This window comes from Malaclemys terrapin, chromosome 4 (assembly GCF_027887155.1).
Source record: "Malaclemys terrapin pileata isolate rMalTer1 chromosome 4, rMalTer1.hap1, whole genome shotgun sequence".
Classification (NCBI taxonomy): domain Eukaryota; kingdom Metazoa; phylum Chordata; order Testudines; family Emydidae; genus Malaclemys; species Malaclemys terrapin.
In genome coordinates this window covers 55,549,156-55,570,571 of record NC_071508.1, presented here as the reverse complement: position 1 = coordinate 55,570,571, position 21,416 = coordinate 55,549,156, and the positions used below count along the sequence as shown (strand labels likewise).

The 21,416-nt window shown below is 44.4% G+C and overlaps 1 protein-coding gene across 1 annotated transcript in view; it reads right to left on the bottom strand.

Moving 5' to 3' along the window:
- The window catches only part of SWAP70 (switching B cell complex subunit SWAP70), a 52,137-nt gene extending 45,684 nt beyond the window's left edge, over positions 1 to 6,453 (bottom strand). Inside the window, exon 1 of the mRNA XM_054025188.1 lies at positions 6,103 to 6,453. Within this exon, the coding sequence (XP_053881163.1) occupies positions 6,103 to 6,393 (291 nt within the window). The 5' untranslated portion in view covers positions 6,394 to 6,453. The remainder of the gene's footprint in view (positions 1 to 6,102) is intronic.
- Positions 6,454 to 21,416: the final 14,963 nt, after the last annotated feature.

Below are 21,416 nucleotides of genomic sequence, written 5' to 3'. Positions count from 1 at the left end.
CCAAAGCAGATAATAAAACTGTATATACAACGTTTTGTGTTCAGATTGTGATTTGCACCATTTTCCAGCTATTCATGCAAAAGTTGCAAATACACATGCAAAGCCAGCTCTCAGACTATGTACAAGAACTCGGATGAATAAATATTGGAGATAGAGTTTTAGATGCCAGGTTGAGATCCTATTGAAAATTTTATCCTAAGCATAATGCCTCACACTGGCTATATTGTACTGAAGTACAGTATGCTGGAGGATGATGCTATGGCCCTCTGGAGTCTCTTAAAATACCCACCCATTCCAGTGATGGGAAGTTTTAAAACAAACATTCCCCTTCACTCTACCCTTTTCACGACACCCTATGAATTGGGACGATGATGTAACAAAACAAAAACAAAAACTGAGACACACACAAACACACTGCCCTCCTCAGCAAGCTGTTCCCCTCCAATTTAAAAAATTACCTTCACCAAACAAATTATTCCAAACACTAAAGCCCCCCATCTCCTGCTAATGCAGTGAAAGAGACCAGTGCTCCTTCATCCCCTGATCAAGGCTTCCCTCCTGTTACCTATGTATTTATGAGAGTTAGGGGAAAGGAATAAATTGATCAGAGTTTTTCAACTACAAGGCACTTAACCAGAACATTCCAAAAAAATGTGCTCATTTACAAGGTTACCATTAAGAACAACTAAGGAATATTCAATAAAAGCAGCACTTTGTTGTCATCTGCCTAGCTCTCCTGCTCTCCCCCTTGAGGTCTTACTGATGCCCAAAGGCTGAAGGAAACCCTGGATAGTTTCAACAACTTGGAACCAGATACCAGGGAAGAATTCTACTTTCAATCATTTTTGAAAATCTGCCTTATCTGAGACTCTATTATGCTCAGTTCCTTCTTTTCATAGTTCAAGAAATTCCTTGCTGCCTTCCAAAGTCTTCCATTCTTTGAAGTGGCAGAGAGCCAACTGCCTTTCTTGGTATCGAGAGTAAATTTAGAAAACTCAGCAATGAGTTCTTACTTTTTTTAAAAAAATGCCTATCCACTAAAGCATCACTTTGATGATCAATAGTAAAAAAAATAGCTGAGCACAAGCTGAAGGTACTAAAAAGTCCCTTGTACTGCAGAATCTCAGTTAAACCGTGAAGAAAATTTCCACCAGAAGGATCATTCTTCTAGTTCCCGTATGGTTGCTAAGCAACTTTTTCTTTCAGCATTTATGCTCTTGTTGCCACAATTAACAATCCACCTGCATGCCAGAACCAGTCTCTTGCTCTATGCCAGAAACTCATCTTTCTGCTATGCTGTGGAGCAAGCTGCAAACCCCTGCAGTAACTGACACCCGCCAAAGGCTGGATCACTAAGGTCCTGAAAGCTTCATGAGACTTTGCTAGACGCTTCTGAATCATGTTTTTATTTTTAAAGTTGCTTTACTTGGCATTTATGTCTCTAACACATCTCTGTCTGTGCTACTGCTCCAACTCCTGGAATTACTTAGGCCCTGATCCCACAAACCCTTACACATGTGCTGAACTGCAAGCATAAGAGTGCCCCATAGGTGATCGGTCCCCCAGAAAGAGAAGGAACACTCCAACAACTTATTCAACAGATACTAACTGCCCCATATAAAAGAGTATTTCAGCCAAAATAATAACGGGACCATTAAGAGTAACAACCTTGCACTGCACAGGATATTGATAATTTCTTCAGTACTAGTTTCATCTTTTAGGAGAGGGTGGGGTTGGGTTTTTTCTTTAAGAGTTTAAAACAATTATGGAACTGTACAATTCTATGTACCAGCCATGTACAAAGTCACTTCGAGATATTCTTGGACTGTCTCTCTGACATCTCCTAATGGACATCTTGCCATCAGCTCCAGCTCAACATGCTCCCACCCTCAGCTTCCTTTCTTAATCACTGACATTACCAGCATCCTGGACATCACTCAGGCCCATAACCTGGGCATCATCTTCAATTCAGATCTCTCTCTAGGTCCTCCCTTAAGATTCTTCTGCATAACATCTCTAAGATACAGCCTTTCCTATCCACAGAGCTAAAACTGTTGAGAGTTTGGACATCATCTTACGTCTCATCTTCCTTGTTCTGGTTTTGTACAGCACACAATGGTGTCTTGGTCCAGGACTAGGGCTCTTAGGCACTATGCTAATACAAATTATAAAAAAAAGTATTTCAATATAGGGTATATTGCTGACAGTTGGAAGATTTGAGTTTAGAAGGGTATTCTGTACTGGTAGAGGTATGGCTGCAGTGATGTTTCCAGTCTCAAGGGAGACCAATAATTTAATTCATTCCAGTGAATATAATAAAGTAACAATTTCTCATTATAATGACCAACTACATACTGCTCACTTTTTCTAGATGAGCCACCTTTATCTTCTCCACTTGGATATTAAACTAAAGTTCTATAATTTACATCTCCCTCTCTCGTTTCTGCCCTGTTATCCTAACCCTGTATCACCCTGCAGATCAGCACACTGGCCAAAATTTTCAAAAGTGACTAGAGTCTTTGGTGGCCTCACTTTTTGGACACATACCTTGACACACCTGAAAAAAGCAAGATTTTCCAAGAGTGTCAGTCACCCCACCTTCTGAAAATCAGAGGAGTCAAGTCGAGGACCCAAAAATTGAGATGCCCAAACCGCTTTTGAAAATGTAGGCCACAAGAAGCAAACAAGGAAGAACAGCAAAACTGTGAATAGTCAATAGTTAAGTAAGTCCACCACCAAACAGAGAACATTAGGAAGAAATACAAAAAAAACCTTTTCATATATTGTGTAAAAATGGGTTTGGCTTGCATGATCTCTAAGGTTCCAATCTCTCAAACATACTACCACATGTAATGCTTACTGCTGTAAGCAGTCTTATAGAAATCCAGTAGTAAGCATTTGCAAGATTTGTCCAAAGGCTACATTAAACTTTTGGAAAGTATCTTTACTATTCATACCACCAAGACCCACCATTTTAGTAAAAAAAAATTTAGAAACTGAAGAGTACAAAAAAAGGAAACCAACAGGAAGATTTAAAAATAGTACAACATATGCCTGCATGTAGCTTATACTAAAACCACAATAGTAAAATAAAGCTGTAATTGCTTCCACAAAAATTATACTGTAATTTTGCTATAGTGGCATTTGAAAGGGTGTGGTGCAATATATAAACAAAACAAGAGCAATGTTTATATTTAACATGTAATTTATGAACAGACAAGCATCATAAATGTTTACAATTTTTGTTGATGTTTAAAAGAATGGGGTAATCAATATAACTGCAGAAATACTAGAAAATATTGGTCAAATAAATCAATGCACAATACTTTAAAATACAAAAGAAGGCTGATTTTGCTTAAATTAATCAGTAGCACCCATATAGTGTGGCTGTTCCCCATATCATCCCCACTCACTCCTAGGGTCTTTACCTGTTGGCTGTACAGTTATCATGTACAAAGGAATTAAGTAATTAAGAGAAAAGGGATAAGGGACATCTCACACACTGCCTCTGTCCTGATGGGTCCCAGTTTTTCCCAGGGGCTTGACTCCTCTTCAAATGATGCAGAGGAGGAAGAAAGGACCCACATACCTGTCTCTATCACTTTCTATTTCCATTAAATTAAGACCAGTGCAGAAAATAAATCCCTTCGAAATTGGGCCTCTGCTGCCAGGGCCAGCTCCAGGCACCAGCTTAACAAGCAGGTGCTTGGGGCGGCCAAGGGAGAGGGGCGGCACCTGCGGTAATTCGGGGGTGGCAGGTAGCTCACTCCCTCTAGGAGAGAAGGACCTGCCGCTGAACTGCGGCCTCCGATCGCGGTTTTTGGTTTTTTTTGCTTGGGGCGGCAGAAATGCTGGAGCCGGCCCTGTCTGCTGCATAAAACACATTCATTCTTATACTGGATTATTTTTATGTTTGTACTGTCTTGAAAAAATAATAAAATGTCTCTTTTGTGGAGCAAACAGACCAGCTGGGAAAAGAAATTAGAACATGAGTTCTTCAGAAATGGTGGTGTAATCCACTTGCAATCAAAACAGCAGATCAATGCTATGCTCCTATCATCTAGAGCAGTGTTTCCCAAACTTGGCACGCCGCTTTTATAGGGAAAGCCGCTGGCGGGCCAGGCCGGTTTGTTTACCTGCCCCGTCCACAGGTCCAGCCAATCGCAGCTCCCAATGGCCAGTACGTCCCTCGGCCCGCGCTACTTCCAGCAGCTCCTATTGGCCTGGAACAGTGAACCGTGGCCAGACCTGCGGATGGGGCAGGTAAACAAACCGGCACGGCCCGCCCGGGGCTTTCCCTACTCAAGCAGCGTCCCAAGTTTGGGAAACACTGATCTAGAGAATTACTAAAATTATTATTTAAAAAAAAATTATTCCGGAAGTATTACAAATACCCAAAAGGTTAGTAAAATCTTGTGTGTGGTTGAGGGGTAACACAGCAGAGAATTAAAGTTAGCTTAAGCCACAGCAAACACGCGGACACACTAAGGTAAAACTCTAAAGCGTCAACCTTTCCTCATACCCTCAAGGCACGGTAATTACAGTAATGGGGAACAATTACTACAAAACCCTAAATAAACAGGGACTGCACAGAACCTGCAAATCAAGAGAGAACATAGCAGGGTGTGGTAGGGTGGCAGGAAAACAAACAAGATTTTTTTTAAAAAATGAGAGCCTTAATAAATTAGAATGTTTGTACTCCCAACCTACTCAAGCTGTCTGTGGGTTTCCCACTGTACTAAGGACAGTCTGTCCTTCAGAAGAGAGACAGTCCTCATGTTTTCTCCAGGGACTACAGAGGTTACAGTTGACCTGGTGATCAATACAATGATCTACTGTCTGAAATGCCAACAGGTGTAGAGTCCTATTTGAAACGTGTATTTAGGCAGATTCTTCCCATTATTCCCAGCCAAAGATAGTCCTATGAAAAATGGCCAGAATGGAATCAGATTCCACAAGCTGTGCGAGTTCTATTAAGTACAAACACTTCAGAGCATAAACTGGAAAAGAATCACATAGTTGGAGCCTCTTGACTACTTCTCCTGTTTACACTCAAGTAAGAGAGTACTGTAAAACCTCATTCTCCCTTTGGCAGACTCTAAATTCCACTTGAATGGGGTCAATTCCTTTGTTTGGGACCTTGCATTTAGTCTACAAGACAGCCAGGCAGAAAAGGGTACTCAAGGCAAATGACTGGAAGGATGGGTTTGTGTAAGCGCACCTACAGGCCAGAAATCAAATAAGCGTCAGCACCCTCCATGACAAGAGAACTGCTTTAACTTCAGGACCCACTTGTATACATATGTAACAGCTGGAGACCCAGGGCACTGCACATCAAATAAGGGAACAGCACTGGAGAAAAAAAAATGAATTTGTGGCCTATGCAGCACTTCAAACAATCTCGAAAGGGCTCTGCTCTACCCTTGTTTGCCCAGTGAACATGATGGGATCTGGATGGCTCACAGAGAAGATGGTGACATAGGGGGTGCATATTTTGCACCAATAGCTTTATTCCCAGCGGTCCCCAGTGACTTTACAGAGTTATATGGTGGCAAAGATGGACACCAAAGTACTATCTCCAGGACAGACCAAGTGTGTGTCCGGACAGAAGATTTTCAGACCCTCCCAGTGTTCAAAAGTCAACCCTACAATTCTGGGGCCATCCCAAGAGAGTGTCAATGTGTCTGACGCTGTCCTGACCGGGGTATCCAGCAGTACCACAATGGAGTGGTATCACAAAGCACCAAGCCTCCCAGAGACAACTGACCCAGGGCTTTGCGGAAGGTTCACAGGCTCCGGCTCTCCACCCCCACCCCTGTGAAGAGCAGGAACAAAAGACAGGCTGCTGATTTTGCTTCCCCAGCAGCAGCAACCCTGGGATGGTCACAAGCTGCTTCCTTCCTCTTGCTCTCTCTTGGCGGGGGGGAGAGAGAGAGAAAGAAGGAATCACAGTCGGGAGGCCCCGGGGCAAGAGCCAGCAAAGCCCCTGTTTCTGCCCCGTGCCCGGGGCTTCTCACCAGTAGCAGCTCTGCGCCCGGGGTGGGGCGGAGGACACTTGCCCCCCAGACCAGCTGGGGTCTCCAGGCTCCCTCCCGCACTTGCCTTGAGCTGGGACTTGGAGACCTTGCCGCTCCGGTCCAGGTCCAGGGCAGTGAAGGCATGCCAGATGGTCTTAAGCAGCTCCTCTTTCAGCCCCCCCATGGCCAGCTGCGCCCCAGCCGCACGCTCCGCTAGCTCCAGCAGCGCTGCGCTCCAGCCGCCCTGTCCCCTGCTGCAGCTCACATCACCCCACCCCTCTCCGCCGCCGGCAGCCAACCAGGCGCGGGGCAGGGCTGCGCCCTCCGAGGCAGTAGGAAGTGACTGAGCCCTGGGCAGCTGCGGACTGAGGATCATGCGCGCCCCTCTCCACCTCTCACTGACCCCTCGCGTAAAGTAGCCCCGAGTTGGGCCAGCCCCTGCTCCCAGCACCCCCCCTCCCGGGAGCGGGCTGGAACCGGCCCCCGAAAGGCTAAATCCCCCCTGGCCCTCCTCACCCTGCCCTCCGACCCTGAGCTGCCCTGCAGGGCCGCACGGCAGGCTCAGGCCCCACGGTAATTATCGCAGTGAAACGTGAGACCCCGATCCTGGCAACGCTCCGCGCAGGGGCAATGTGCGGGGAGTGACGCTGTCCCGGGGCAGAAGTGGTTGCAGGCTCAGGGCCTTGTTTTCTGTAATGTCTTTAAAACGAAACATGTAGCTCCAAAATGCTTTACAGGGTCAAACACTGACCCATCCTAGAGCACAAGTACTTGCATTGCAGGTACTCTGCCTTGTCCCCTGGGACTGGTAGTGGGTACCTTAGTGTGGTGTTCTAGTGCCCTCCCTTCATGCCCTCTGCAGCACATACAAGCATGGATACTGTGTGCATGCATATAGCAGTATTTTAAAATGTTCTTTCTAGCTTATAGAAGACAGCACATTTTGAGGCTAAGAATTAAAAATTGTACAAGGCAACCCTGCCCCAGGCCGTTGCCTCAGACATCTTCACTTGGTCACCTAAGGTAAGGAGTCCCTTCTCCATGAAGGGACTCATTACCCTTACTCACCTAGTCCACTTGCTCCAACAAAACACCTGATCCAATGTGTGTAACTGTTAGCAGCTGAGTAGGATTTTTCACAAGAGTAAATTTAAGCATATGTGGAAGTGTTTTTAGGAGTAAGGCCTTCAAGCTAATAAGGGGAAATCTAATAATTTTGTGGTCTGACTCTCAGGAATTTTTTTATGTTTTTAAATGAGTGTTACCAGTGGAATTTAAAAATAAATCATGCTAATGTTAGTACTGGGATCCCTCTATCAAAACTGATGAGCACCTAATGCTCTGTCTCAAATTGGCCTTATACAGATTTCAGAGCATCTCCAACAGGCAACTCCCTCTCCTAAGTTACTATTTTAAAACTGATGATTCCACATGTCTTTGTCTGACCTTTACATACACACTAACTCTATAGGGCATGCAACTTTTGAGTGGTCTTTGAAAATGGGCTTGAGTGGCATTTGAAATGAGATTGCGAATCAGTGAGAAATATGGTGGCAGTTTTTGGATTGATAACAGTGATATTGTCTGAGGAAGCCAGTGGTAAATGGAGTATAAGGCGGGGACAGTAGAAAGAGACAAAGTCAGCGAGGTAGGCTGAAATAAATCTATTGGTGGTTTTAAAATAAGGACATTTTTTACATGGATCCTGAAATAAACAAGAAACCAATAGTATTGTTTGATGTTCACATTTTTTTTATGTCTGGGAAGGGAGAGGTATCAGCATTCTGCACTTGCTGGCATCTGGAGAGACTGGATTTGCAGAGGCTAAAGAGAAGAGGGTTGCAATAATCCTGGCAAGAGGAAATGAAGGCATGGATGGAGATGAAGCTCTGTGGCAACAATGCAGTGTTGTTTGAGGGGATGACAGGCAGAACTGCAAATAAAGAAGGATAAGGCATGCTGAGAGTCTGGAATAATGCCAAGGTATAGACAGCTGAGACAAAGTGTGAGTCAAGGAAGAAGGCAGAAGTTCTATTTATTTTCTTCAAAGGGGTAGGGGAAAGCATTATTATATAATTTCTGTGAACTCATTTATTATGTTTATCCATTTGTTACATTGTGGCTATGCATGAGTGTCTTTAAGGAACCCTCTCTAATGGCACTTTGCCTCTGCCAAATATTTACACAATGAACCACTTTCTTTGCTGGAAATTGATGTACGCAGCTGAGAACATTCTCACAGAAATAAATAAATAACTTAGATATAGTGTATTTCATTCCAAAGGCTCTAAAACCACTTAATAAACTGAAATACAAACTGTAAATAGGGCTCATGCTATTGCTTTTCCCACAGCTGAAATGCAGCTACTTCTGGGGCAGAACTGACACTGAATCTTCTCCCATGAAGTCAGGGAAAAGATCTACAATGGGAGCAGTTTTGTTCTTGTAAAAAAGCTCATTGTGCCAAAGAAATTTACTCTATGTCTTATAAAACAAGGTATGTGTGGATCACAGGATGCTGGCAGGGGTGGCATTGCTGTATGTTGCAATCTGCCAGCACATCCAGAATGGACCCTGCTGACAAACGGTCACAGGGTATCAAATCTCAAGCGAGTAGTCCCAACACTACCAGTTCTAATTTAATTCTGACAGATACTTGAGAAAGCCTGTCTCTTTTTTCATGCCAATAAAGTATAATTGAATTTGAAGATATCGAAGTTGGAGATAGAAAAGATGTACATCTGTGTGCCTACCCCTTCCTGTGCAAGTGTGCCAAAGACATGAGACTTATCATATCAAACTGAAAATGTACTTGATTTTTGACAAAAAGATGAACTTTTGTGAAATATACATGCAATAAAAACAAAGCTGTAGAGGAATATGCTTCCTGTCCAATCCGATATGAAGATATTTATGTCGATAATCCTGTCATCACCAACATAAAAAAACAATTGGAGATGACAAAACTTGCAAGTTGTGCAGTGCCATTATTTTTCCAGTGTAATCTGAGGGATCAATTCTAATGTAACTGAAGTTAATGGCAAAACTCCCACTGACTTTCATGGAGCAGGCTTTTTCTTTCCTTAATGATGTTTTAAAATCAGTTTAAGAATATGTGAACAAAAAAGGTACTCACGCTGATCAGTTGCCATCATTAGGCAAAACATGAAATTCATACTTGTTTTACTGATCATTTCACAAAGCTCATCAAAGTAATGTTCCCAGATTCAGTTTATGCAAAAAGAATTTTCCAATGAAAGAACAAAAGCTATATGCATCGTCAGTACAGATGAAAGCAATGTCACTAATGATACCAAGATCTGCATAATTAATCTGTATACTTTTTAAAAGGCAAGAGTTATAAGGTCCCTTCTGACTTTAAAGTCTATGAATGCTATATTCAGCAAGGTAAAAAGTATCAGCCGTAGGGTGTATTTTTCTACTGTGCAGTTTAGTCTGTTATCAAAGCCAACAAATAATTTTTGGTTGGCTCATGATACAAAAAGTAGAACAAAATGAAAGGAGGAATGTCACATCAGAGCTGGATGAATATTGCACACAAATTGTCACAAATACTCACTTGAATTTAAAAGTGACCTTGGTTTATTTGTACGCATGCCACTACTGTGTTGAATTCCTGCACCTATTCCAGTAATTGAGGATTAGAGAGACAAGATGGGTGAGGAAATATTTTTTATAGGACCAACTTCTGTTAGTGAGAGAGACAAGCTTTCAAGCCACACAGAGCTTGTCTTCAGATGGAGGATCTCTCATAAAAATGCTCATTCAAACTAAAGGAAGCACAACCTGGAATATTCTCAACAGTGGCACATTTTTTATGGGACGTGACACTGCAGCTGGGAGGTATAATTCCCAGCTTGGTTAGACTTATATGTGCTAGCTCTAATCACAATGGAGAGCAAACTGTCAGAGTCCAGATCAGGGGTGGGCAAATTGTATGCAGTGCCATGAATGTAGGGCTGGGGCAGGGGGTTGGGGTGCGGGAGGGAGTGTGAGAGGGTGTGGTATGCAGGAAGGGGCTTGGGTGCAGGAGGAGGCTCAGGGAAGGGATTGGGGTATAGGAGGGGTCTCAGGGCAGGGGATTAGGGTGCGGGAGCAGGAGGGGTTTGGGTGCAGGCTCTGGCCTGGTGCCACTTACCTTGAGCAGCTCCAGGATGGCAGCAGCACTCAGCAGGGCTAAGGCAGGCTCCCTGCCTGCCCTGGCCCCACGCTACTCCTGGAAGTGGCCAGAATGTCCAGCAGTGGCTCCTGAGGGTGAGGTGGGGCAGGTGGCTCTGCCACGCGCTGCCCTTGCTTGCGGGTACTACCCTCGAAGCTCCCATTAGCTGCGGTTCCCCGTTCCCGGCCAATGGGAGCTGCAGGGGGCGGTGCCTGCAGGTGAGGGGAGCACACAGAGGCCTCTGGCCCCCCTTCTCCCAGGGGCCACAGGGACATGGTGCTGGCCACTTCCGGGAGCAGCACAGGACCAGGGCAGGCATGGAGCCTGCCTTAGCCCCGCTGAGCTACGGGGCTGGCAATCCTGCGGGCTGGATTGAAAGCCCTGATGGGCCGGATCCATCCCATGGGCCATAGTTTGCCCTCCCCTGGTCTAGATACACCATGTGGATTTGAGAAGATAATTTTGTCCTTCAATAGCTTTGCAGTTTAAAAGCAAGGTAGAGTTTAATGTTTTGCTGTTTTTTTAACTAAATAGAGATGCAATGGTCTCTCTTTTTGTTACATGGTAAATGATCCAGGGGTTAACATAGAATACCTTCAAAAAGCAATACAAAACATTTTTTGTTTGTTTGTTTGCAATAACTTTTTTGCTTATTTTATCCAAGGTCTTGGAATCCACAAATTCTGGTGATTAGGCTCTGCCCCCAGGATGGATGGATCACTAGTGTGAACTTCTTTATGAAGCTCAATAGGTGTTAACGCTAATGGTTAATTTAATTATGACAATTTAAATACCAACACTGTTAATTGCTGATGGTACAAGAAGCATCTAGTAACTAGATTCTAGTTAATGTATTTCTCCAGTGTACCTGAGCATAGCTGTTCTACTTATTTAAACAGGAATCAAGCTGCAAATTTTGTATATGCAAATAGTCTACTGAATAATCTTAACTGGATAGTTGATAATGCACACAGGTAAATAGGAGGTTTACAGTGCCATCAGCTAAAATAGGTTAGACTCCCACAGTGTGGATTTTGTGAAGTTTTGTCAATGAGGAGCAGTCAAGCCAGATCAATGAATAATCTAACAAATATATCTACTGAATTACTCTACTTCAGTATTACTGTCACACCTGGTATTAAAATATAAAAATGGCTCTAAGTTATTGTGAGCATAGCTCTGCTCTTGTGTTTCCCAATTTCCTCACCAGGATTTTACGCCCATTGCAACCTTCCCCTTCATCTAATCTGTATTTATAGTATTGTGCTATATGTTTAATTTGAAATGTGGGTTGCCTTGTCTAAATTAGACTGGAATCTCCTCATGGCATGAACTTTATCTTTTTCCATGTTTTGCACAAAGGTGAGTTAATTTTTGGCATCGTATATATAAAACAAACAATATAATAAAAAATGAAATAATAATAAAATCCCCAGAGAAAGTCAGTTTAGAGAAAATCTTTGCAGGCTGTGCCAAAATATTGTATTGGCTTCTTTGTCCCGGATTGTAACCTAAAGAGGCCCTGATCCAGCAAAGCATTTGAGCAAATCTTTAGCATTAAGAACATAAATAGCCCTATTGAATGGGACTTCTCATATGATTACTTTTAAGCACATGTTTGAGAGCTTTGCTGTATTGGGCCATAGCATACTTAAGGTTTTGTCTGCACAAACTTGCACCAGTTTAACTAAAGGTGTATTTTTAAATCCATTTATTAAACTGGTACAAGATTGTGTCTGGATGCACTACTTTCAGGTTGAGTGGTTTACTTCAATTTAACTTTATCACTTTTTTATAGGATTGAACTAAGACACTCTTAAAATTAAATTAGTATGTCTTGACCCAATCTTGCACCAGTTTAATAAAATACATTAGTTAAAACAGTGTAAGTTTGTAGTAGAGAAAGTCTTATTTAGACACGTTTTCAAAAGAGGCCTCTAAAATTGCAAGGGCCCTTTTTGCTTTTAAATCTTTGTCACACTAAAACCCCAATTTGTGAGTAAATAGATTACTTAGGTTTGGCTCATGCAAATTCAGTTTGAGCTCACTAATCTGAGTTGGTGCACCCAAAAAATCTAGATGTCAAAATTGTAGAGGTGAGATTGAAGCCCATTTGACAGTGTCTGTAAAGTGCCACATGCAAACAATTAAAAATAATAATCATTTTGGTCCACAAACTAATCTGCTGTTATAATGTTATGTATGTGATAAGCTCTGTGACAGTGGTGACATTATACAGATGGTACCTTTCTGAATTCTGAGGACTTTTTTAAAAATTGTGTTTATTCTGAACAAGATTGCTCAGGGTGTTTAAAAATGGGACAGGGTAGAGGGACACAGGGAGGGAAAATTGGCTCATTGTCTCTTACAGTGACTCAGACTTTCAGGAGGAAGCTCTGACGACGACCCTGCTGAGCTCAGCCATAGGAGGTCACAATTACTTTGTTTTAGAAGCTTAATTACTCTTTGTTTAACCAAATAATAAATATTTGTCAGGCAGCCCCCAGCCGGAAGACACACTATACAGTTAAAATTGTCACTGTTTATTTATTGGCATTGGCTGCTTAGATTGCCATCAAGGAAAGAATTCAGACACTCCAACAACGCAGAGTCCCAGACCCATATGACCATACACAACCTTCTCAAACTCGTAACTGCCTCAGCTCTGCTTCCTCCTCTCTCCACAACAGAAATAAAATGAAACATGCAAGACTTTGAGATTAGGTGTCATTGTAGCTTTCATTTGAATCAGGAAACAATTTGTGTGTTTAATTTAATATGCACAATATCAGAGGAATAGGACATTAAATTAATTAGAAGAGGTAAATTTTCCCCAGTAAATTTAGGGGAATAAGCTTCACTGGGTACAAGACACCTTTATACTAGGGCTGTCAATTAATCGCAGTCAAAAAAATTAATCGCGATTAATCACACTGTTAAATAATAGAATACCAATTGAAATTTATTAAGTATTTTTGGATGTTTTTCTACATTTTCAAATATATTGATTTCTATTACAACACAGAATACAAAAAGAACAGGAGTACTTGTGGCACCTTAGAGACTAACAAATTTATTAGAGCATAAGCTTTCGTGGACTACAGCCCACTTCTTCGGATGCATATGATGATATGCATCCGAAGAAGTGGGCTGTAGTCCACGAAAGCTTATGCTCTAATAAATTTGTTAGTCTCTAAGGTGCCACAAGTACTCCTGTTCTTTTTGCGGATACAGACTAACACGGCTGCTACTCTGAAACCTGACAGAATACAAAGTATACAGTGCTCACTTTATATTATTTTTATTACAAATATTTGCACTGTAAAAATGATGAGTATTTTTCAATTCACCTCATACAAGTACTGTCGTGCAGTCTCTATCGTGAAAGTGTAACTTAGAAATGCAGATTTTTTTTTGGTTACATAACTGCACTTAAAAACAAAACAATGTAAAACCACAAGTCCACTCAAGTCTTCCTTGTTGAGCCAATCGCTAACACGAACAAGTTTGTTTACATTTACGGGAGAGAATGCTCCCTCCTTATTTACAATGTCACCTGAAAATGGGAACAGAAATTCGCCTGGCACTTTTGTAACAGGCATTGCAAGGTGCCAGATATGCTAAACATTCATATGCCCCTTCATGCTTCGGCCACCATTCCAAAAGGGATGCTTCCATGCAGATGAAGCTCGTTAAAAAAATTATGCGTTAATTAAATTTGTGACTGAACTCTTCGGGGGAGAATTGTATGTCTCCTGGTCTGTTTTACCCGCATTCTGCCATATATTTCCTGTTATAGCAGTCTCGGATGATGACCCAGCACATGTTCGTTTTAAGAACACTTTCATTGCAGATTTGACAAAACACAAAGGTTGTACCAATGTGAGATTTCTAAAAATAGCTGCAGTACTCAACCCAAAGTTTAAGGATCTGAAATGCCGTCCAAAACCTGAGAGGGATGAGGTGTGGATCATGCTTTCAGAAGTCTTAAAACAGTATCACTCTGAGGCGGAAATTACAGAACCCGAACCACCAAAAAAGAAAATCAATCTTCTGCTGGTGGCATCTGACTCAAATGATGAAAATGTACATGCATCGATCCACTCTGTTTTGGATCGTTATCAAGCAAAACCCGTCATCAGCATGGATGCAAGTCCTCTGGAATGGTGGTTGAAGCATGAAAAGACATATGACTCTTTAGCGCATCTGGCACCTAAATATCTTGCGATGCCGGCTACAACAATGCCATGTGAACATCTATTCTCACTTTCAGGTGACATTGTAAACAAGAAGTGGGCAGCATTATCTCCTGCAAATTGTAACCAAACTTGTTTGTCTGAGGGCAGGTCTTCACTACCGGGGGGGGAGGGGGTGTCGATTTAATATGACCTATCGGAGCCGACTTACCCCGCTGTGAGGACGGCGGCAAAATCGACCTCCACGGCTCCCCATCGACGGCGCTTACTCCCACCTCTGCTGGTGGAGTAAGAGCATCGATTCGGGGATCGATTGTCGCGTCCCCACGAGACACGATAATTCGATCCCCGAGAGATCGATTTCTACCCGCCGATTCAGGCAGGTAGTGTAGACCTAGCCTCAGCGATTGGCTAAAGTAGGACTGAGTGGACTTGTAAGCTCTAAAGTTTTATGTTGTTTTATTTTTGAATGCAGTTAATTTTTTTGTACATAATTCTACATTTGTAAGTTCAAGTTTCATGATAAAGAGATTGCACTACAGTATTTGTATTAGGTGAATTGAAAAATACTATTTTTTTTTTACAGTGCAAATATTTGTAATCAAAAATATATATAAAGTGAGCACTGTAAACTTTGTGTTCTATGTTGTAATTGAAATCAATATGTTTGAAAATGTAGAAAACATCCAAAAATATTTAAATAAATGGTATATTATTGTTTAACAGCACAATTAATTAAATTATTTTACTCACTTGCCAGCCCTACTTTAAACAGATATAATTACATTCATACTAGGCGCTGTACTGATTTAATTATTTCAGTAAAAAAATTAGTCCCTTAACTAAAAAAGCCAAATCAGTACAAAACCAGTGTGTAGCATAGGTCCTACATACAAGTAGTCCCACTGACATCAATGAGGTTAATTTAGTAAAGTTAAGCATGTGTGTATATCCTTGTAAAATCAGGCTCGTACTCTAGGTGGGGAAAAAACGGCATTAAACAGACATTAAGTTATAGCTGGCTCCCTCCAAAATCTCATAAAGAATCAGTTAGATCAATATCGAACCATCTTCAAAAGTTTGTTATCAATCAATAGTTTGTTATTAATTTGAGGTTCCAGAAAACCCTTCCAATCATCATAATCAAAATATACATGTTGCTTTTGATCTTCCATCTCACTTTGAAAGGCAAACAGAATATAGGTGGAAAAATAAAGAGAAAAAACGGTTACCTACCTCTCATAACTGTTGTTCTTCGAGATGTGTTGCTCATGTCCATTCCAATAGGTGTGCGCATGCACTGCGTGCACAATCGTTGGAAGGTTTTTCCCTAGCGGTACCCATCAGGTCAGCTGTGGAGACCCCTGGAGTGGCACCTTTATGGCAGTGTATATTGGTCCCTGCCGACCCGCTGCCTGGTCAGTTCCTTCTTGCCAGAATACTCTGACAGAGGGGAGACGGGTAGGATTTGGAATGGACATGGGCAACACATCTCGAAGAACAACAGTTATGAGAGGCAGGTAACCATTTTTTCTTCTTCGAGTGATTGCTCATGTGCATTCCAACAGGTAACTCCCAAGCAGTTTCCCTGGAGGAGGGGTCGGAGTTCACCTGGTTGCTGAATGCAGGACTGCCCTGCCAAAGGCTGCATCGTCCCTTGCCTGTTGGGTGATGGCGTAGTGAGATGTGAAGGTGTGGATGGAAGACCCCGTTTGTTGATATAAAACATCGCCGTGGTGTTGTCTGTCATAACCGATACACATCTCCCTGTTAAGTGGGCTCGGAAAGTCTGGCATGCCAAGCATACTGCTCTGAGCTCTCTGACATTGATGTGGAGGGCGAGTTCTGCCCGAGACCAGAGGCCTTGAGTCCTGAGGTCCCCCAGATGTGCTCCCCAGCCCAAGGCTGATGCATCTTTCACTAATGAGAGAGATAGCGGAGGGCTGGTGAAAGGGAGCCCCACACATACCACCTGTGGGCCAAGACACCACAAGAGAGAATCAAGCACAGGACCAGGCAGGGTCATTATTCTGTCCAAGCTGTCCCAGACTGGCCGATACACTAACACTAGCCACAACTGAAGAGTTCGAAGTCTGAGTCTGGCATGCTGTACTACGTAGGTACAGGCAGCCATGTGTCTTAGAAGTTTCAGGCAATTCCTTGCTGTGGTGGTGGGGAACTGCCTGAGATCTCTAATGATGTCGCCGAGGATCTGAAACCTTGCTTCTGGGAGGTATGCCTGGTCTTGTGTCGAGTCCAGTACTGCCCCTATAAAAAACTATCTTCTGAACCAGGGACAGCGTTGATTCCCCTTGTTTAGAAGATGGCCCAGTTCATCGAACGTCGCTCTTACGAAGTCGACCTGTGCCTCCACTTGAGACCTGGAGTGGCCCTTGATGAGCCAGTCATCGAGATACAGGAACACCTGTACCTGTCGCCTGTGCAGGAATACAGCCTGACTGCCAAGCATTTGGTAAACACCTGAGGTGCCACTGACAGACCGAATGGAAGGACTATGAACTGGTGGTAGTTGTTGCACACCACAAATCGGAGATATTTTCTGTGGGGTGGAGTTATTGCTATATGAAAGTACGCGTCCTTCAAATCGAGGGCAGCATACCAGTCCCCTGGATCCAAGGAAGGGATGATGGAGGCCAAAGAGACCATGCAGAACTTGAGTTTGTTCATGAACTTGTTGAGTTCACATAGGTCTAGGATAAGCCTAAGCCCGCCTTTGGCTTTTGGTACTAGGAAATACCGGGAATAGAAGCCCTTGCCCTTCAGCTCCTGAGGAACCTTTTCCCCTGCTCCCAGCAATAGGAGCGAGTGCACCTCCCTGTATGAGAAGTGGCTCGGGAGAGGGGTCCCTGAAGAGAGACAGGGAAGGGAGGTAGAAAGGCGGGAGGATCGAGAATTGGAAGGAGTATCCCCTTTCTACCGTGCGTACACCCAACAGTTCAAAGTAATATGGGCCCATGCAGGGTAGAAAGGGGATAGTCATGATGAGAAGGTAAGACGGGGTGGATCCAGTTCCTGAGCTGGTGCACCGTCCTCGTGCGCACCTTCAAAAGGCTTGTTTCTGGCCCGAGGAAGGCTTGTTCTGACCAGAGCCCTGGCCTGAGGACAGGTGCAGCCTCTTCCTGCCACTCCTAGTCCTCCTCCAGGAACCATTCTGTCGGTTTTGCTGGTAAAACCGCAGAGGAGGTTGCGGCCTGAAATGCCTGCGCTGTGTGGCAGGGGTGTGTATACCCAAGGACTTGAGGGTGACCCTCGAATCTTTTAAACTGTGCAGTCTCCTGTCCGTCTTTTCAGAGAACAGGGCTGGACCTTCAAAGAGTTGGTCTTGAATGGTCTGTTGGACTTTGTGAAGTAGTCGAGAGACGTGGAGCCAAGAGCGCCTTCTCATGGCCACTCCCGTAGCCATGATTTGGGCGGCCGTGCTATCAAAAGCCACCTGCAAGGAGGCCCGAGCAATGAGTTTGCCTTCCTCCACCAAGGCAGTAAATTCAGTGCGGGAGTCTGGTAGTAGCAGCTCGGCAAACTTGGCCATCGCTCCACAGGTGTTAAAGGAGTATCTACGAATGATGGCCTGTTGGTTTGCAATGCGAAGCTGCAAACCATCGGTTGAGTAAACTTTTCTGCTGAACACATCTACCTTTCTCGCCTCCCAGCTTTTAGGGGAGGATCCCTGAAGCCCCTGGCTCTCCCTTTGGTTTGCCGCATCCATCACCGAGGAGTCAGGTGGAGGATGAGTATAGAGATCCTCGTACCCCTTTGAGGGGATGAAATAGCATCTCCCATACCTCTTCACTGTAGGGGGCAAAGAGTCCGGAGTCTGCCAAAGTTTTTGTGGTCTCATTTATAGTTTTAATGAGTGGCAGTGCAATATGCAAGGGCCCAGAGCGGGCGAGGATGTCCACCATGGGATCAGCAGCCTCTACCATTTCCTCTGCCCGGATCCCCAGGTTCTGGGCCACCCTGCACAAAAACTGTTGCAGGACCTTGCTATCCTCCAAAGCCAGGGCCATTGAAGTGCCTGCAACGACCTCATCTGGGGAGGACCAGAGCATGGGCACCTGGCCTTGGTCACTGCCCTCAGCTTCGAGAGGATCACGTTGTTAGTGGGGCTGGCGTGCCGATGGTGCCAAGGTAGCCGCAGCTAAGATCGCCAGTGCCAAGATCAGAACAGTAAGTGGAGGCACCTGCGTCATCACCGAAGATAGTCCTGGAGCCAGCTGCTGTACAGGGGCGAAGGATTCCGAAACCTGGATCTCGACACCTGGCTCTGATCCTGGACCTGATGGTAAGTCCAGGGAGTCCAAAAGGGCCACTGAGCTGGTGGTTGCCATTGAGGTGGCCACGGCGTCAGAGGAGGCTGGCGGTGTCACCTAGATCTAGATATCCTGCTGCTGATAGGACTCCAAAAAAGAAGACCACGGAGGAGCAGTACTGATTGGTGCCGATGAGCAGTGCCAAGCCTCTGGGGACTGGTGCGGTTCCCCCTCACGGGCGGCCGGCACTGGGGAGTGGCACGCCGGCGATGGGGAGTGGCGTGACATCATCGCTGGCTTGCCCCAGATGCATAGGGGGTCGGGTTATCACCAGTACTTCATCCCTCCTTGGAGAAGGCGGTGCCATCAGGCGAATAAGGGCTTGCGCCGCCTCAAAGGTCTCCAGAGTGGAGGGGAGTTGAATGTCCCGGCCATGATGGTTCAGAGAACTGTAGTGGCCCGGACTCAATTGGACCCTTGCTGGGCAGGAGTCGATGAACCCCTGGGAGCTGCCGGGTACAAAGTAGGCTGGGTGGGCTGAGGTCTCCCTGCCACTGACTCCTTAGGCTTGGGGGGGGGGGGAGAGCGCCCTCTCTCCCACCTATTTTCCTTCTGGGGTACCAGGGATAAAGATGGGTGCCTGCCAGAAGTCTTATGTTCGGCGATGTGTCGGTGCTGGGAGTCCTTGGCCTCCTTTCTTGGTGCCCGGAGTTGGACTGCAGGCAGAGGGCTGCCTCCACGAGGATAATTCTGAGTCTCTGCTCACGATCCTTAAGGGTTCTCGCCGAAACCCTTTACAAATGAGGTACTTGTCTTTTTAGCCAACACTTCAAGCAAGAAGTGTGTGGGTCACTCTTGGGCATAAGTTTGCCGCAGTCTTCACAAGATTTGAACCCGAGACTGGGGCATGCCCTGGTGTCGGGGGAGAAACGGGGCGGGGGGGGGGGTACCCCAGTCACAGAAACTTATTAGAAAGGACTACTAACATTACTACTAAGAAACTAACTATATACAAATCATGATGGGACACTGCTAAAGGAGTTTGCTGAAGCAATAGTGAGGGAAGTTCCAGCTAGACATCACTGGTGGTAAGAAGGAACTGAGGGGGGATTGGGTTGGCTGGGCCCTCTATTGGACACCATATAGGCGCAACTCCAGGGGGCGCACAGGCTGACCCTACGGATACTGCTAGGAGAAAAATCTTCTGGCTGTCATGCACACAACGCGCGCACACCTGATTGGAATTGACATGAACAAGCACTCGAAGAAGACCCACTGTTCTATGGTAATAACAACCTTTCACAGACCCCTTAGGTACAGTCTGCAGAACCCCAGGGGTCCGCAGACCACAGATTGAAAACCACTGCTCTGGACTCTAGACTGTTTCTAAGACCATGTCTACACTATGGGGACTATAATGGCATGCCAGCATAATCTCTATAGTGTAGACACAGACTACAGCAACAAAAGGGGTTTGTCCATTGCTGCAGTAACTCCACCTCCCTGAGCAATGGTAGCTAGGTTGATAGAAGCATTCTTCTGTTGACCTAGCTGCATCTACACAGTGGGTTAGGTCGTCATAGTTCTGTCACTCAGGGGGTGGATTTTTTACAACCCTGGGTGCTGTAGCTATGTCAACCTAAATTTTAAGTGTAGGCCAGACCACAGTTACACCTGAGACTGAATTAGCCCCCAGATCAGGGAAGTAGAAAGGTATTTTAGGATTGTCTCTCCCCAGACCCCAGTTGGAGCCAAGAATGAGGGTTCGGTATTCTAACGTGGACTTCTCTCATGCCAGTCTTTCCAGTTGCCTTCGATTTAGTCCTGCCACTCAGACCTCACCCTCCTTTTGAGCGGCGGCTGTAGATCAAGGGTAGTTATAGGAATATTTCTGGGGGGGGGGGGGATCCATAAAACATTTAGTTTGTATGCAAGTCCACATAAATGGTGTAATCTTATACTACCCATTACCCCCTATCCACCTTAGAAATTGACCCCCTTGTCATTGAGTCCCCAAACCTGGTACTGAAAAATGTTGAACTGCTGCTGTAAACAGGACAAAACCATTTCAACATGCTATAGAAAGTCTCCTGTCTCAAGCCTATAAATTCTGTTTCGTGTTTCCTTTAGAGAGAAAAACTTATTCTAGTTCAGCCCAAATCCTCTCGGCTTTTGTTAACCAAATGTACTGCTTTGACCAGCAGGTGTTGCTGCAGGCTACTAATCTGTCTGTGTGTGAGGTGACTGGTGTGTGTGTGTGTTGCCTTCCTGCTTATTGCTTCCTGGTTCCTGCTCCTGTCTGTATGGGTAGATAGCATTGGGTATGTGCCCTTACACAGGACTTGCTGCAACACATACCTGCCATTTGGACTATTAGGTTTTGTTCAGACTGTTGCTGATTTAATTGATTCATGGTTATTATATATTTTGATTGAACACCTATGTGCATGTCTTGCTTTATTTCTTTGTGTTTGGGATTGCTGGTCTGGGGTGCATCAGAGCATAATGTGAAAAGGTCACATTGGTCTCTAGTTCTTTTGTCCCACACACAATATTTTCAGTTTCATGGGAGGATTAAAGTGATAGTCAATTTAAAAAACATTCCTATCTGAAAAATGTTTACTTGCTGTTGTCTCAGGTAACACCTAAAATGAAGATTACAGAACATTTTATTCTCTGGTTTTTCAGTTTGTTACTTTGGGCATCTGACAGCAATTTGTGCCTTGGCCACAGTAACAATTTTCAGAAATTC